Below are 18,968 nucleotides of genomic sequence, written 5' to 3'. Positions count from 1 at the left end.
CACCGCCCCTTTATGGCTCAGGGTAGTTTACAAAGTACATGGAAGTACTTTGCCATGCATCTTCTACTATACAGAAGTTGAACCTTTCAGTTAAATTCCTTAGAAAATATCCCTGCCACTGGAGACTGATTTACAAAAAACATCCCACAATGTAAGTGCCACTATACCTGCTTTTATGCCACAGTTCTGTCATCAGCTTGTAGTAACTTTTGCAAATGGCTGGTTTCTTATCAGTCTGAGCTAAATTTCCACAGTCAAGGAAAAACTGTCTTAACTGTGGACTGTTAATATGGAAGAAAAAGACCATTAGTATTTTAAAGTAGCATAAAGGATCAACACCTTAATTAGAGATTGATTCAGGTAAGTTACTGTATTGGTGTGAAGAGGCAGAACCAAATATGTCTTCAGAAGTATGTATGTACATGAAAGCTTATACCCAGAATAAAACTTTGTTGGACTTAAAATGTGCCACTGGACTCAAACTTTATTATACACTGTAACTCTGCAGTTAGCAAAGCAAATTCACTAATAAAAGGTATTAAATACCTCCATGATGGGAATTATAGGCTCATACCTTGTTTTGGCAGGGCAATGTTATCTAAATCAGGGGTAGTCCACCTATGGTCCTCCAGATGTTCATGGACTACAATTCCCATGAGCCCCTGCCAGCAAGCTGGCAGGGGTTCATGGGAATTGTAGTCCATGAACATCTGGAGGACCACAGGTGGACTACCCCTGATCTAAATGACCTTGTAGAATCATCAATTTAATATACTTACAATAACAGAAAGGTTGTCTCCACCATTAAATTAGTACTAGTACATGGTCAAAGTTAAGTCCTGGCGAAGGCACAATTTCATAGTGTAGCATTAAGGGATGAAACTTAAGAAAAAAAATTCAGAGAATCAGATTGTTGCAGATTATGCGGAAACGAAGCGAAGGCGAAGGCAACAGTGGCTGGGCAGGGCCAGTACTGAGCACCGGTCAATGCTCCTCGACCGCCCCTGCCACCCGTCCTCACACTCCGGATGGTGGAGCCAGCCATGCAAGATGGGCGGTGGCAGCACAGCAAGCAGGGGTCAGCACTGGGCCTGGCCAGCTGCTACCTCTGCCACCCATCTTCTGCAGTTGCCTCTAGTGCCACCTGTATTCCATGGTCACAGGAGGAATGGGTGTGGCAGAAGCTGGCGAAGCCCAGCGCTGAACCCTGCCTCAACCATGCATCTTCTGAGGCTGGCCCCACACTCCTGATGGCGGAGTCAACTGTGCAAGGTGGGCAATGTAGCAGACAAGTAAAACTTCAAAAGTCACTTTCTTGCCCCCAAGACTATTTGGCTTGTCTGAAGATAGAAACGGCATGTAACATCACAGAATCAGAGAGTTGGAAGGGGCCATACAGGCCATCTAGTCCAACCCCCTGCTCAACGCAGGATCAGCCCAAAGCATCCTAAAGCATCCAAGGAAAGTGTGTATCCAACCTTTGCTTGAAGACTGCCAGTGAGGGGGAGCTCACCACCTCCGTATTCAGGCTATTCCACTGCTGAACTACTCTGACTGTGAATTTTTTTTCCTGATATCTAGCCTATATTATTGTACTTGCATTACTGCGCGTCCTTTCCTCTGTAGCCAATGGAAATCCTGCCCTACTCCAAGTGACAACCTTTCAAATACTTAAAGAGGGATATCATGTCGCCTCTCAGCCTCCTTTTCTCCAGGCTGAACATTCCCAAGTCCCTCAACCTATCTTCATAGGGCTTGGTCCCTTGGCCCCAGATCATCCTCGTCGCTCTCCTCTGTACCCTTTCAATTTTATCTATGTCCTTCTTGAAGTGAGGCCTCCAGAACTGCACACAGTACTCCAGGTGTGGTCTGACCAGTGCCATATACAATGTGACTATGACATCTTGTGATTTTGATGTGATGCCTCTGTTGATACAGCCCAAAATGGAATTTGCCTTTTTTACCGCTGCATCACACTGCCTGCTCATCACATTCACAGTGAGTCCCATACTTCACACCAGAACTGAATAACTACAAAACCCTGTACAAAATATTCATGCTATTTAAATACAAATCAACATGAGGTATAAGAACGTACAGTCTGTGTATATCCATTACTTCCTGCAAGTTTCATAGAGGCAAGACTATGAAAAGGTACAAAAATAATTATTTTTCTTACCAATTTGAAAGAGCTTGCAAAGCTGCATTCATGTAACAAGTGTTTCCAATGTTCTTCAAACCTGTCAAACCTACAGTGAAGGAAAAACCACTAAGCAAACTAAAACAAAAAGTTTAACAAAGCATACACAAGATATAATAATAGTGCCTCGCAAACATCCCACCCTGTTATGTCTGCAAAGCTTCTCAGAAGTCAGTATTAGCTTGCAAAGATATTACTATACCTTAAAACAAATATATAAGCTGGTTAAGTCTACCAATCCCAAGTTTTATCACCCCTACCCATCCCATCATAGAACTATCTGATCACAATGATCTTATGAATAGTGATAATTTCCCTTTTCCTTACAATTCTTAAAAATTCTGTAACTCTGTCAGGATGTAGACTTTATACCTAGGAACCCTAGTCTACATCCAGAAGTCCTTGTGCATTAGACCTTGCTTTCTTCAGTTCTGTAACTGCTGCCCTTTTCTTTAATGTTTCTTTCCTTAAGATTCCCAGTTCTCAGCAGATGGCCTGCTCTAAAGCCTTCCTGTCTCCCATAACTACTTTCACATTCCCCAGTCTGCCAACGTTAATCCTAGCCACATTGACGAGTTTCCGTTTCTGGAGAGATGAGCTACAAACACTATGTCAATTTTTTCTCAATCGTTTTATTCATGTTCAGTTGGATAGTTTTTAAATATTGCATTTCATCTATGACAGCCCCTGTCTACTTCCCTCCTTCAAAGGCAAGATTTTTCCCTCCAATTTTCTTTTCCTTCTGTAATTGAGCCACTCTAGCTGTCTGTTTTCCTCTTTCCTCTAGAATTCTGGTTGTCCCACCATGACACAGTATGATATTTTGGCTGTTCTCAGTCCAGGAACCTGAGCGGAGGAATGTGACCCCCCCCCTTATCTTATACAACTTAAATGGCACTCAAAAAATTTCCATATTCCCAATTAACAAAAGATTATACTCAACGTAGAGTAGAAAGGTCAGGTGAAATCAGGAGTAAAATTCTTGAAGCACAGTAACTTAATATAGATAATGAGGTAAAATATGTGCTTTAATTCTTTCATTTCAGGATACTAAGAGTTTCTTACGCTATTCAGAGTTACTTAAAATCTTTATGCTGAGAGGCTTTTGTGTCAGTGTTTTTCAAACATGCCAGCACTTTAATATCCTCTGACTCCCTCCCAGAAGGCTGGTATACCCTTTCCAGAACCCAAACGCGTTCTCTTGAAACTCCAGTTCTTGTCTTGAGTTTTTAACTGACTCTGAAGGTCTCTAAAGGCAGTTTGTATGCACACCAGAACAGGGATCTCTGAACTCCCTCAGTGTTAACTCCCTGTTTCATTCAGTAGGGAATTTTCTTCTCTCTTGAATGAGAGTCTTTATTCAACTACCCACTTGTCCTTGCCAATTTTCTCCAGTTTTCCTGTCTGTGATAAACCGTTCTCAATCAGCGTGAATTCCAACTGTCAGTACTCTTCTCTGATAGGGCTGAATTCAGACTCAATCCTCTTCTTCATCATCCAGTTAAGAAGGTTTTCTGCTCAATCGGATTGTTTGGATCAGCCTGTGATTCAAGGCTCTGGCTCTATGCAGAATCAGACCTCCACAGTCTTTAACTGTTTACACAGCACTTCTAACCTTTTAGAAGTGCAATCCGACACACCATCTCATTCAACTGATTAAGGTATCACTATTATAAATGCAATGCAAATTCGCACAAAATTTGTATTTTAATAATGAATAATTCTTCTTCATTCAAACTAAATTGGATTTAATACATTCAACATTTGGGCTCTCCCCCACCCATTGAATTCTCAATCAAAAATCATGATGTTAATATTGTTTCTTTGCCACAGAACTTCAAGATACTTTTACAATACTTTCAAATTTCCTAGAAAACTAGTATTTTCTTCCTATTTTGCTATCTGGCTTATGGTTTGACAGACTCTAAACTTACTATTTAGCCAGATAAATATTTGCTTGGGACAAGGAGAGTGAGATAGCATCAGATTTAATAAAGTGAAGAAAAATCTGTATCAATTATTAAAACTGGACTTTCTATACTATAGGAACACATAGCACTAAAGCAAGGAACAGGTACCAAGGAAGGAGATATAAAAGCTCTTATAACAAACAGGATTCTTGTAGCACTTTAAAGATTAACAACACCTTAAAAATCAGCCCACAGTAACATGCTTTGCCAGGCTGGGTAGCCCACTTCATTTCACTCTTCCTCCTTTCCCCTACCATCATTAAGTGCTCATTTGTGGAAAACAGCTCAATTCCTCACACCCACCATCAGCCTCAGACAGACATGAGCAACACATGACAGCTGGATCAAAACAGGGGAACTGAACCACCATATTCCATCTTGCTATCCAATTAATTCTTACTTGCTGCCACAGGCATTTCAACTGGACAACATGCATCAGGCTAGGTGAGAAGGCTCTACTCTGATTTGGGACAGTCACATCCTACTATTGAGCAAGAACTCTACTGTAATTTCCAAGGGATGGCTGTTTTTCCCAGCATCCACCATAAGAGACAACTCAGCCTAAAAGAGTCAACATTAAAGTATCTTACCACTTCAAAGTATTATGAAGGTTGGATATTTTGGAGAAGTAGAGGCAGTAGTTTTTATGAACCCAAATTACATCAAGCAACAGGAGGTCCCATGATAGGAATAGAATACTGTGGTGTACAGAATGTATGCTCCTTTAAGAGGACTGCATATAAGGATCAAAGAGTTGGTCAGGCAAGCGGCAGGTTTCAAGCGTGTTTTATGCTGTTACTGCATTGCATTCTATGAAGTTGTTATTGACTGAATAAAGGAGTTTTGGAATTAATCTGGAGGCATTATTATAAGGCCCATCAGGTAAGGATAGGGAAAACATAGTTAAGAGTTTGTTTCTCCTCCAACTCTTTTCCCAACAGAAAAAAAACCCCGTGTCCTGTCAGCTCATTGTCAGATCAAAACAATCACTGAATGTAAGTGGGAAATGAGTTGGAGCCTCAATCACATGTATCACTTAGATCTGACTAAATGAAGAAATGAGGTACTAGGCTGTCATCACTTAGCCTGCAAGAATTCTTGGCACAACAGCCCTTACCAGGCACCTTGTTCAACAGTCCCCACAGTCTGAGGGCTTGTTTTTGGTGTGTGCACTTAAAGACAGACTAAAGATTCTGTTGGTGCCGTGTCCATCCCCTTTTTGGCTGTCCAAATTGTTACTGACACTGCATGTTGGACATTACTAGGTTGACCATGTCCTAGTACAGGATTTCACCTCCTCCATCCCTTTCTGGAAACCGTGAGCTACTGAGAGGTCTTAGTTCCCTGCCTATGCACTTCTTAGGTACTGCAGCCTTTTTGGAAAACATTTTCTTCCCCCACTTCAGATTTTGATCTCCCTTCTTCTCTGGCAGAAACTGCTAGAGGCATCCTTAAATCTTGTTCTCGCTCTGCCTCCTAGTGTCCTGAAGAAGAGTTGGTTTTTCACTGTCTGAAGGGGGTCTCAAACCTGCCTTCCCATCCTCTCCCCACAACTGCCTTCTCTTCCTCTCTCCTACCCTCTGTGAGATAAGTGGGGCTGAGAAAGCTCTGACAGCTCTGTGAGCAGCTGGCTGCATATGTGCAGGAACAGGGAATCAAACCTGGCTCGCCAGATTAGAAGCTGCTGCTCTTGACCACTAAGCCAAGCTGGCTCTCACCAAATGGGGTATGCTTGATTGGCCAGGTGAGCAGGTAAGAATTTCAGTACAAGCAGGTCACTATGGGAAAAAAAATTTTTTTTCTGCCCTTCTCTAAGAATTCAGGGTGGATTACAACATTAAATAAAATTTATGTATATAAAATTATAAGTACAAAGAGAGGCATATAAATTATATTAGGTTTTAAAGCATTAAAAGCAGATGAATTAGAAACCAAATTGCCCAAGCTCTCTCATCATATGAAAAGGAGGCACTGGTTTATACAATGTAACCCGTCTATTGAAGCATTGATGGATGGATCCTGATGGGGAGGGCCAGCAGATTTTGGTGTTATTTTAGGTCTCAACCATAGGTCTGGCAGAACAGCTTGTCTTGCAAGGCCTGCAAACTGTCCCACAGGGTTCTGATCTCATTTAGCAGAGCATTCCACCAGGCTGCAGCTGAAATGTTGCTCACTAGATCTTAATGGTCTTTTGAGGACATGGTGGGAGAGGTGATCCTGCAGATACAATGGTCCCTGATTGTTTAGGGTTTTGAAAGTGAGAACCAGAACCTTGAATCTGATATGCTCAATGTGGAGCCAGTGCAGCTGGGAGAGCACAGATTGTATATGGGCCCACCATTGGGTCCCAGTGAGGACCCATGCAACTGCATTCTGGATCAGTTGAAGCTTTCAGAGCAACCTCAAGGGTAGCCCTGGATGTGACCATTGAATGGATCATAGTGGCTAAATTAGATGACAACAGATAGGGTGCTAATTGTCATACCTGGCGAAGGTGATAAAAAGGCTGGTGGGTCACATTTGTGATCTGGGCCTCCTTGGATAATGAGGCATCTCCAATCACACCCAAACTCTCGACCATCACTGAAGTTGTTAGGTGGACCATGTCAAGAGCTGGGACTTGCAGCAACCTACTTGTGGCATGCTGGCCCAGCCAGATGACCTCCATCTCAGCCAATTCCACATGAACCAATCTGCCATGGCCTCCAGAAAGTATGGGCGTGTAGATGGATGGCCATCCATCAACAGATATAGCTGGGTGTCATCATATGGGTTTCAGTCTACATTAATTCATACTGTCTCCTTGGAACAAAGTTATATTCTCTGTTTACCAAAGGGGACTTTTGATATATTCTTCAGTAACAGTATCCTGTTGCAATTTGATGGATAACTTCGGTAGAATGGACCGGTGAGGATCAATGTTATGCTGATGTCACACCTCCTTTAAGGGGAGTCTCCAAAACATGGTGTTGGCAACCTTTAATTCAGTCACTTAGCACGTAGGACATGACAACTATCAGTTATGCCCTCCATGCTTTTTAATAACTATGTGCAGCCACTTGGAACACATGCTCTGAAGATCTGTGGAACTGTGCCATCAGTACACCAATGATATTTTTCCCCATCTAAATTCAGGGAGACAAAAGTGCTGAGCAGGAAACAAGGACTTCATGAGGGTAAAAGATCTGGAATACCTTTGATGGTGGTTCAGAAACTTCAGATGTGCAAATTGACAAAAAGGTCCTTGCTTAAGTGTGCTATAGGAATCAAAGCTATTGTTAGTCCTGTTGCACTGGCTGCCAATTTGTTATCAAACTCAGTTCAAAGTGCCAGTTTCAACTAGAATAAATGGCTTGACTCCACAGGGTATATGAACTACCATACACGCATATTAGTCTGCATGGATTTTGAGTTCCATGTATAGTCCTGGTTGCTGGGAAATGAGAAAACTTCCCAGGCCCTAGTTAACACAAGCAGTCTGTCAACATCAGTTTGATTTCATATAACAGTAAGGGGAGGTACAAAGGAAAGCAGATGCCACCTAGCTGTTGCTGCTTTGCCTCTGTTTTTCTACTTCCTCACTAGCAAGTATGCAACTGCAGGGAAGTAAACATGCCACGGTTGGTTACCTTAGAAAGGAAACTACAATTCCCAGGCTCTCTATTAGAATTTCAAAAATCCCATTAAGAACTGAGCTAGAGCAGGTGAAGCAGATGAAAATCAGGCAACCTTTGCCTGCATTCAGGAACAATTAAAAATATACAAAGACAAAAAAATAACAGAAGAGAACTGCTTAATCTATAAAGGTGCCACAAGATTCTTATTTATTTTCAGTGCAATACTAACACAACTACCACTGGACACATAAAAATGCCAAAGCTCCCTCATACTATAGCAAAAGCACTCCAGGAAAATCTATCCTCTAAGATTCTGCATGCATAGTATTTGCAAGGTACATATAAAAATATTTGCCACATTTTTAATAGGTAAAATAGGTTTCTACAAGTTCTCCCCATTCACTTAAGTGATTGCCCCCTTCCCACCAAAGTCTGCTGCAGCCTCCCAAAAGCCTCTGAAAAGCAGGGAACCCTCAGGAATAGTACGTAATACAGTGCAGGGGGCTACAGCAATAAGGGAAACAGAAATTGTCCCCTACCCACTCCTGTGAGAACTTTTGCTACTTCTGCACAGACAAATATAGCAGCTACAGAAAGAATAATGGAAATGATTATTCAGTGTAAACTGACAACATACCCAATGTATAGATTGTAAAGACTTCTACAGAGTTTATGCTGAGGGCTTTCTTCCTACACTAACAAAATAAAATCTTGCTTTGATTTTCAGATGCCTCTCACCTCAATTCACAATTCAGACATGACTTAAATGATTTCCATACCAGTATTGTCCAGTAAAGTATTAAATCCACAGATAATTAATACCACATCGTAAAATGGGAGCCCGAAAGCATCACAGCCTTCAAGGTGGGGAGAAAGGAGGACTGCCACTGTTCCAGAACAGTATTACTCTGAACTTCAGGGATGCCTATCTCAAACATATTAACCATCATGATTACTAATTACCACATTTTAATATGGGGCCCTGATTTTTTTAACACTCTAATACAACCATTTTAAGACAAAGGTATTTACCTATACATGGATAACTATTTTAAATATCAACCTGAAAATAGAGCTCTAATTTACAAGGAGAACATGGACATTAAATTCTTTTAAAATTATTACAGTAGTAACTTGGAGCAGCTAACTATATTCAAGTACATTTTTCTATTACCTCTTGCCTTGAATTCATCTTCTTCATCTATCTGTACATCTAGGTCATCAAATGTTGCAATCAGAGGAATTTTCAGTGTTGGGATACTAGGAAATCTAATATCCTTTAGGAAAGAAAATATAAAATGCATTTTTCAAATGTTTTCATTTGCATACAGGCTCAAAAACAAACATATTACAAATCCAGGATCCCATGAAACCCAAAGCAGAAAAGTACTCATGATCCAGGGTTTCCCTGCCCTCCCCCACCCCTGGAGGTATTTCTGATTCTGGGGAAATCTGTTTTTGCAGAACGCTGAAGAATTTCCATGTACTAATAGTCAAGATGGCAGTAGTGGAAAGGAATGAGATTGCTCTTTTTGCCTCTTGTATAAGCTGAACTTTGCTCATTGAAGAGAAAGAAGCAATTTTACCCCTTTACCTCCCCATTATGGCTGCCCAAATGGTCCCTTAACCCAAGAAGTAAACTATCCCAAGATGGAAATGGCTGGTCAGAGGGGAGAAGATTCTGTCCTAAATTCATACATTTAGTATGTATGTATGCATGTATGCATGCATGCATGCATGCATGTATGTATGTATAAAGGTAAAGGTATCTCCTGTGAAAGCACCGAGTCATGTCTGACCCTCTAGCATTTTCATGGCAGACTCAATACGGGTTGGTTTGCCAGTGCCTTCCCCAGTCATTACCGTTTTACCCCCCAGCAAGCTGGGTACTCATTTACCGACCTCGGAAGGATGGAAGGCTGAGTCAACCTTGAGCCGGCTGCTGGGATTGAACTCCCAGCTTCATGGGCAGAGCTTCAGACTGCATGTCTGCTGCCTTACCACTCTGCCCCACAAGAGACGTGTGTGTGTGTGTGTGTGTGTGTGTGTGTGTGTATGTAGCTAGTCTGGCAGGGTCAAAATGCTTCTTTGTAATGCAACAAAGAGTGATTCTGTATTAATAGTGCTATACAAATGCTTGATTTACAAGCAGGTTCTAACATGACCCTTCCCAGTTCTGCCACCAAATTGAGGAGTTTAAAAAAAACGCTATTTGCAGAAAATAATCTAGTACATGTGTATTGAGTATATAAAATTTTAGTTTCAGTAAGATTAAATACTTTCACGAAAGACAAATACCAATGACTAATAATGAAAATGAACAGAACACATACTCTTATTGATAATGTGTTAAAAACTAAAAAGTGATAAACTAGTCTATCAGAATATATAGTTATAATAATCTGTCTTTAATAGACTTGTAAATAACATTTTATACTTTATTTCTCTTATTACCTATTTAACTTCTTTTCAAATCATTAAAGCCTTATATGGTATTTTGTCTGCGTGGTACTTTTGTGAATTTGTACTTGTTAGTTGCGAAGTCATGTCTGACCCCATGGACAATGATCCTCCAGGCCTTCCTGTCCTCTACCATTCCCCGGAGTCCATTTAAGCTCTCACAGACTGCTTCAGTGACTCCATCCAGCCACCTCATTCTCTGTCGTCCCCTTCTTCCTTCGCCCTCAATCGCTCCCAGCATTAGGCTCTTCGCCAGGGACTCCTTTCATTCTCATGAGGTGGCCCTCAAGTATTTGAGTTTCAAAATTTGTAGTACTTACATGTAATTTTATTTAAATGTTTTATTTGTAACCACATTCTTCTATATTGCTTGGGTTCCCTCTATAGCAGTGGTCCCCAACCCGCGGGCCGCAGCCTGGTGCTAGGCCGTGAAGGTCATGGCACCGGGCCGCAGCTCCCTCTCCCCGCCCCCCCACAGTAAAAAACTTCCCTGGCCGCAAGCTTGCGGCCCGAGAAGTTTCTTACTGCGGGAGGGGGGGAGAGGGAATCAGGGCCGTGGCCGCGCATGTGCAATTTCGGCTGCGCACGGCGCATGCGTGCATGTGCGGCCCAGCCGCGCGTGCGCAATGCGCGCGTACGCGGCATGCACAGGCGGGCAGTTGCCCTGCCAGTCCCCAGCCTCAAAAAGATTGGGGACCACTGCTCTATAGGAATACCCCCTCCTGAAAACTGAAAACCAAGGCACCCTTAAAACGAAGAGTACATGCACAAGCAGAGCATGTTAGAGTTAATACATTATCTCAAGCAATTTCAAGATATAAAGATCATCCACGGTATTTCAGCTGCTTCTGTTTTGAAAGTGCAATTCTTCGACTGTATTTGGTTACACTTTTTAGAAACCCCAGAGAATCGCATAACAAAAACCTATTACAAAGATACTTTCATATTCAATGCAAGCCCGACAATTTGCTTGATTACCTGTATGATGTTTTCAGGCTCTTGATGAGATAGCCTTACAGTTTGTAATGATGAATGAGATCTCAGTTTTCTGTCCAAAAACACTTCTTTACTGCATGCATAACACCAGATACGTAGTGTGGTAAGATTAACTGTCAGACAATGCTTTGTATCCTAGAAAACAAAGTTAATGAATTTAACAATTTGAAACAAATCTAACTTCTCAATAAATGTAAATGGGTACATGCAACATTTAAACATTAACTTCACTTCCTGTGACAAAATCTAAAGGCACAACCTCCATGTACAAGTATTTTATATGTTTATATGAACCGTATAAAGCAGGGGTAGCCAAACCGTGGCTCTCCAAATGTCTATAAACTACAATTATCATAAGCCCCTGCCAGCATTGTCAGGGCTCATGGTATCTCTAGATTAGGGGTTCCCAAAGTGGGTGCAATACCCCCCAGGGGGTGGTGAAAGGGTTCAGTGGGACAGTGAGGAATTTGGGGGCAGCAGGGGGACAGCAGACTGACTATTCCTTCTGCAGATGCATATTCCTAGTGAGAGACGTTCCAAAGTGGGTTGCCATTGCCTTTCTCTGAGTAGTTGCAACCCTAAACTTCCTTGGTGGTCCCCCATCCCAGTGCTGACCAAGGTCAACCCTGCTTAGCTTCTTGAATAAAACAACAGCTTCAGAAGGTGGGACCATATTCCTGGTGAGCTCTTCCCCCAGATCTCCAGGAAATTCTTAACCCAGGATTGGCAACCCATCTCCAAAAATCCCCATCTTTGTGAGGCTAGAAAAGCCTTCTTCTGCTTGCTTTTGGCTAAAGCAGTGGAGAAAGAAACATACTGCAGTGATATAACCCAGCAGTCCACAACCTTTTGCAGACCGCAGACCGCTGAGCTGGGATGTGGGGAGAGGGCGACCTGGGGCCCCACGCACACGCAGCAGCCCCAGCGCAAACGCGCATGTGCGTTTGCGTCTTGCGGGGTGCAAGCGCGCACGCGTGGCAGTGCTGCCCATGCGGACTTGCCGCACGTGTACGGTTGTGCCCCTGCTGGACGCAAACGCGCATGCACAGCAAGTCCGCACATGCACATTTGCGCCGCCGGCATGCCAGCGGCCGCGGCTCCCTCTCCCCACCCCTCCAGGCCGCAAGGAGATCGGCCGCCAAAGCAGCCGATTAGCTTGCAGCCCGGCAAGCTTCTCCCCCCCCCCCTGAAGCAAGAAGCTTGCCGGGCCACAAGCTAATCGGCCACTTTGGCGGCCAATTTGCTCACAGCCTGGCATGCTTCTCGCTGCGGGGGGGAGGGGGAGAGGGAGCCATGGCCCGGCGCCGAGGCCTTCGCAGCCCGGCACCAACCTGGAGGTTGGGGACCACTGATATAACCCACTCCTGTCAATATTTCTGGCTGCGTTATTCTGTACCAACTGTAGATTCTAGACAGCCCAAGCTAGTGAAAGAAAGCCCTGGTTACGGCTGTTTATCCAACAGAAGGCTGCGTTCAGCAGCACCCTCAAGTGACAAACCTCCTCCAGAACAGGATCCACATCTAGAACAGGAGCTATCCCAATTCCAGGATCAACCTTCCCCCATTAAACCTGTTTTGACAGGATTAAGTTTCTGTTAGCTCTCATCTACCTCAAAACTGCCTCCAGGCACCTGTTTGTAGTTTCCACCGGCTCCCTGGGAACTGCTGGAAGGGCATGATAGATATGAATGACGTCCACATATAAGAGGAAACAAAACCAAATCTCCAGAAGATTCTTTCAGTGACTTCAGGTAGATATTAAAAAGCATGGATAACAAAATGGAACCTTGCAGCCATACAACCAGAGTTCAAGCAGCAGTTTCCCAACACCAGTCTAAAATCTACCTTCAAGGTAAGATCAAAATCACTCTGACCGTTTATGCACTGGATGTTTCATGCCGGGCTGCATGCTGGAGTTTTAGTCATGGCAGGTTGCCCCATCTCTTCCTGCACCACATGTGCACCTGCACCCGATGTGCCTCATCCGCCCCTGATTTGTGCTCCTGCACAGGAGCTACAGTAGTGAAGTTCCCAGTACATAAACGGTCTCTGAGGCTCAACCTCAAGAGGAGATCTGGAATAATACCCTGACTGGAGGTATCAAAGTTGCTGAGAAGACCAGGAGAATGAAGGACTTTTATTAGTTCACTTGAAGGATGCAAGATCTTCATCTATCCAGTGTGCTTGCTTAAATATTGTGCTGCTTAACAGATATTCCTTGAGTGCTGAATGCCCATTCCCACTCCCACCCACCAAATATGGAACAGAATGGCTTCTGAAGTAAACAGAAATTTTCAGGACAACGTTTTTATAAAGGGTTTAGAATTCCTAAATGAAGGAGATTGTTTGGATCCATTCCTGTCTGGTTTCAGGCCTGGTTATGGGACTGAAATGGCCTTATCAACCCTGCTGGACCTGTACTGTGAGAAGGACAGGGACAGTGAGATCTGTTTATTCTTTCAGATAGTCTATGCTTCTATTTGAACACTGACATGTATGACACTAAAGCATGCTACAGCTAGATATGGCAACCGATCCACTAATGGGGGAATTTGGAGCACTGCTGAGCTCACCAAGAATGTATGCAACATAATTCAAATAAAAGTTGCAGTGCTCATAAAATTCTGAATTATGGGAACAAGTTGATCTGATATATGTTGCTTGTAATGGAGAGTGCATATATAACTAACTTTTTTCTTTTTCTGCATGGGGGTGCTCAATCGAAGAGAGAAGCACAAGCTGTTTCAATCACTCACGGACAATCCTCTGGATATATGAATCAAGACTCACAAATTCCCACATCTCACTCTACAGTTAGTCTTAAAGCACAGATTTAAAAACCCTACATATGAGGCCCAGTAGAGAAAGGATGATTTTTTCCTACAAATATGAGGGAATCCCTGCAAAAAAAAGACTCAGTACAACAAGAAAGCTTCACAAAGAAGGTTAACTGAACAAATGTTAAGAATTAACACTTTGCATGTACATACCTGAGAATGTATGGTGCTGTGATCTATATGAGACTCCCCACAACCAACATACGAACATCTATTCTGTCAAACAAAATGGAATAATTATAAAGCAAATGCAAATATAATAGAAACAATCCATGATACCAGTTATTCCACACAGTGAGGAATGTATACCCTTTGCTTAAAGGCACTGCTTTACCACTCCAAAAGCTCTTTCCAAAACTCATGGGAAGAGTCAAAGGCAGCTTGTAAGGAAGCACAGGACATATTTGTTGAAGTATTCCAGTACAATATATTATGTATAATGAAACATACTGGATTTGGACAATGAAGTTCAGAATAAAATTGTGAAGGTTTAAGACAGGCTTTCTCAACTAGGGTTTTGTGAAACCCTGAGATTTCTTGATGGCCTTGGAAGAGTTTCTTGAATGGGTGGGAGCTAATTTTTTTAATTTTTTTAATTTTTCTTAAGCATTTATTAGGTGATATGGCAATATATAATCATGTCAACATACCCATCCCTCCCAAAATGGCCAGTGATGGGCGTGGGAAGGACAGGAGCCCTGGGTGGGCGTGTACACAACTATTCTTCTTAACCATATTTAGCATGATTGCACCACTTCTGGGTTTCTTGAAGCCTGAAAAATGTTTCAGGGGTTTCTCAATGGTAAAAAAGTTGAGAAAGATTGGTCTAAGGTGCAGAGGACAACAAAATATTTTTTTTCCTCTCCAAAGGGAAGGGGTTTCTCATCCCAATGGAAAAATTGAAACTTTGGGACTCCAAGGAAATCCAGGGTCAGTATGAACAGGCAGACAATGGCAAGCCACCTCTAAATGCCTCTTGCCTTGAAAAATTTACATCACCATAAATCAGCTGTGACTTCACAGCACTCTCCACTACCATTGACAGGCAATAAGCTATGCAATTGTTCTATACCAAATGCTCCTGAACATACTCTGAAGTAAAGATAGGTTACATTTACTAAGTATATATACCAATTGATGCATTTGTGAATGATCTGTTCTGACAACCCTTACAAGGGATGGGCATGAGCCTTATAACGGCAGCTTGGTTTGGGGTTGGTGAAGGCCCATGGATTGAACCCTGAATTGAATGGATATCACACAAACTAAACTGGTAAATTTGGTTCTCCCTTTCTCCCAGCCATAGCTTGTCATGGCCAAGAGGGGGGGGGGCATGGATTGCCCTGGAAGAGACTTTCTTTTCCACCTTTCTCCTGACTACAACTCTCTGCAGTCGGGAGAAAGAGGGTGCATATCATCTGGGAAGGGGCTTCATTTAACCCTATAGTTTTGTCCCACTAGGCCTTAGACATTTCCCTTGCTATTAACCTTTTTTGGTTCCTGTATTTTTGTATGGGTTAAGTTTTTTCTCCTTTTTTGGGCCAGAGTCCAAATTTTGGCTGATGAGCCAGTTTGTGTCCATTCCTAATCCCTAATGGAGGCTGTACAAGAGCAAAGTTTACCAAATCATGTATCTGAATGTGAAGGTCTCTTTTGGTTATCATAGCTCATATCTAATTATCTATTATCTAAAGATTTAACACAGTTAGAGCAGTTACTCAGTGGAACACGCTTCCTCTTTGGAGATTTTTAAACAGAGGCTGATTCTGTGAAGGTTGAAGGGGGTGGCAGGTTACAGTGGATGAGTGATAGGGTTGTGAGTGTCCTGCATGGTGCAGGGGGTTGGACTAGATGACCCAGGAGGTCCCTTCCAACTCTATTATTCTATGATCTATGAACACAATTACCACTGTGTTCTGTGGTAACAAATGCCACAAGTCAACGACCCACCATGTCTAGCAGTAGCTTCTTTAGTCTGTCTTGAACCTACCACCAATTTGTTTCATAGGGCAGTGGTCTGCAACCTTCCGGTTGCTGCGGACTGCTGCTCCGGAGTGGCGGGAGAGGGCAGCCCCAGCGCAAATGCGCGTGCGCAGACTGCCGCGCACACGCATTTGCACCGCCGCCATGCCGGCGGCCGTGGCTCCCTCTCCCGGCCCCTCCGGGCCGCCAAAGTGGCCGATTAGCTTGCGGCTTGGCAAGCTTCTCTTCTCCCCCCTCCCGAAACAAGAAGCTTGCCGGGCCACGAGCTAATCGGCCGCTTTGGCGGCCGATTTGCTTGCGGCCTGGCGAGCTTCTCGCTTCGGGGGGGCGGGAAAAGGGAGCTGCGGCCCAGCGCCAAGGCCTTCGCGGCCCGGCACCGGGCGGCGGGCCGGGGACCACTGTCATAGGGGACTGAGTTCTAGTATTAGGGGAGAAGAAGAAAATTATTTTATCAGTCAAGCTGTGCTATCTTATACCCTTGAGTGAAGAATGGTACACTGTGATCTAGGATGGTTGTCCTCTTTCACCAAGCATGCAGCTTCAGGAGGGGTGCACATGGAGCAGTGAGGGAGAAATGGGACACCCACCTAGCCAGCCACATTAGCCAAATCCAGCCTTATGATCAATGGGGTGACACATGTCGCAGCCAGATTGCCTTCACATCCTATCAGTTTTTATGTATAATTCAGTAGACGTCTATCATGTCATCTCTGAAGTAAAAGGCTCCAGATGCTTCAGCCTTCCATACAAGAACACAGAGAACTCACATATGCTATATGCTTACCTCTAAGCATGCCCAAAGATTTGGTCCTTTAACTTTACAGTCCTGGCAAGTGCCCTATTAAATGTAATAAAAATAGCATATTGTCAGTTAATATTCACTAGCTGATTAATTTGAGGAACAAGCTCCTGCCCTACATACTTAAAATAAGAATTCTGTTGATTAAATTCAGTATTCTCTGGTGCTTCTAATATAGATATGTTACACATTCTTCTGTCTGTATGCATGAAAAACTTCTGCTGAAAGCAGGAGAGTAATATCTGATTTTCTGTTACAGGTTTAGTGATATTAAGTAATTAAGTTTGTAAACCTCCTTCCCCTAAGGCTCAGGGCAGTTCACACGGAATGAAAACAAAGAACAGTACACTGAACTCTATGCATATATATATAAAGATAACAGTAATAATAATAGCAATAACCAGAGAAAATAACATTCTAGCAATAAACAATAAACAATCTAACAGACCCAAATTGGTCAGCATACAGGTTCAAGAAAGGGAGGTCTGGGGGCCAGTCAATGTTGTATGGCTTCAGTCGAACTCAACCAAATGCCTGGCAGATGAGCTCCCTTTTGCAGGCCCTGCGGAACTGTTTTAGTTTCATTAGGGCCCTGATCTCCTCTGGGAGTTGGCACCACCAGGTGGGGGCAAGGACAGAGAAGGCCAGTCTGGCCCTGGCTGAGGTCAAGCAGACTTCCTTGGAGCCAGGGATCACTGGCTGGTGGAGGTGGCGGAGCGCAGAGCTCTTTGAGGAGTTTATGCTTAAGCCTGCAGCAAATGTCTATTTTACATTGCAGACAGTGTATTTTATATATTGTTTCAATTTTTACATTGATGTAAGTTCTCTCAAGCACAGAAAAGCAGTTAAAATAGGCTTTTTTCTAAAGTAACCTCTATAGTATTTTTAGCTCAGAACTAAAATACAGGTGCCAGTATTCAAACCAAACAAATTTCTATTAGGGAAGTAGTAAATTGCAACTCACATGTGATTTTTGTATTAGATCTTCCTTGGTTATCTCTCCAACAGATTCCAAATGTGGACAATCATTGCTGAGTGCTGCCATTTTAGCAGCAATTGCTTCAAAATTTGGACCTACCTACATCTTTGAAAGAAAACAGTGTACATGTTTTGAGACATTGTTTCAAGCAACATTACAGTAAATACAAGGAAAATTACATAATCTTATGTAACTAGTGCCAATGTTAGAAATTAAAAATAAATGGGTAAAGGTATTTTATTCAGATCAAAAGAATTGGGACACCTATGAAGTAGTTCTATCAAAATTTCCTACTTTGTTTCTCAATCAGAACATTTCATAACTTTCTGACCTACACCACATTTAAGACAAGTACCATAATTTATTTATTTTATTTATTTACAATAAATAAATTCTCAGACCTTGCCGGCTCATGGCGGTTTAAAAAGTAAAGGTAAAGGTATCCCCTGTGCAAGCACTGAGTCATGTCTGACCCTTGCGTTGTCATGGCAGACTCAATACGGGGTGGTTTGCCAGTGCCTTCCCCAGTCATTACCGTTTACCCCCCAGCAAGCTGGGTACTCAATTTACCGACCTCGGAAGGATGGAAGGCTGAGTCAACCTTGAGCCGGCTGCTGGGATTGCCTTACCACTCTGCGTCACAAGAGACTTGGTTTACATGGCGGTTTACATAGGATTAAAAATTTTAAAGAACTCCACATGAAAACAATACCCACAAAAAAAAAAAGAACAAACCCAGAAGGCAGTAAAATCACTAACTGCAGGATACCCACTCTGTTCCCACTCCCCCAACCCCCACGTGCAAAAGCTATTAACCCTCCAGAAGGCAGCTTCAGAGAGTATTTGGCCTAGCAGATTTCCAAGGGCCCATGCAGGGAGCAAGCCACTCTTCCTGACCCAGCCTCAACCAAATGCCTGGCAGAAGAGTTCCATTTTACAGGCCCTCCGAAACGCTGACAATTCCGTCAGGGCCCTCAGCTATTCTTGGAGCTCATTCCCCCAGGTTGGGGCCAGGATTGAGAAGGCCCTAACCCTGGTTGTGGCCAGACATACCTCCTGGGAACTGGGGACACCCAGCAGATTCCAACCTGCAGAGCCAAGAGCCCTGCGAGGGGCATAAAGAGACA

At 43.1% G+C, this 18,968-nt stretch overlaps 1 protein-coding gene across 6 annotated transcripts in view; it reads right to left on the bottom strand.

Moving 5' to 3' along the window:
* USP33 (ubiquitin specific peptidase 33) overlaps window positions 1-18,968 on the bottom strand; it is a 53,383-nt gene that overhangs the window by 26,231 nt on the left and 8,184 nt on the right. For 5 of the 6 annotated variants that reach the window (XM_077333278.1, XM_077333275.1, XM_077333279.1 and 2 more), the window contains exons 2-8: window positions 17,827-17,946; window positions 16,848-16,901; window positions 14,234-14,296; window positions 11,226-11,378; window positions 8,962-9,064; window positions 2,180-2,249; window positions 168-281 (exon numbers count right to left, since the gene is read on the bottom strand). In XM_077333278.1, the coding sequence (XP_077189393.1) occupies window positions 168-281; window positions 2,180-2,249; window positions 8,962-9,064; window positions 11,226-11,378; window positions 14,234-14,296; window positions 16,848-16,901; window positions 17,827-17,907 (638 nt within the window). In that variant the 5' untranslated portion in view covers window positions 17,908-17,946. Of the gene's footprint in view, window positions 1-167; window positions 282-2,179; window positions 2,250-8,961; window positions 9,065-11,225; window positions 11,379-14,233; window positions 14,297-16,847; window positions 16,902-17,826; window positions 17,947-18,968 lie in introns of those variants that run through there. The other variant, XM_077333281.1, reaches the window with a different exon arrangement.

Source organism: Paroedura picta, chromosome 4, assembly GCF_049243985.1.
Source record: "Paroedura picta isolate Pp20150507F chromosome 4, Ppicta_v3.0, whole genome shotgun sequence".
NCBI lineage: Eukaryota > Metazoa > Chordata > Lepidosauria > Squamata > Gekkonidae > Paroedura > Paroedura picta.
This window is presented reverse-complemented; position numbering and strand designations above follow the sequence as displayed.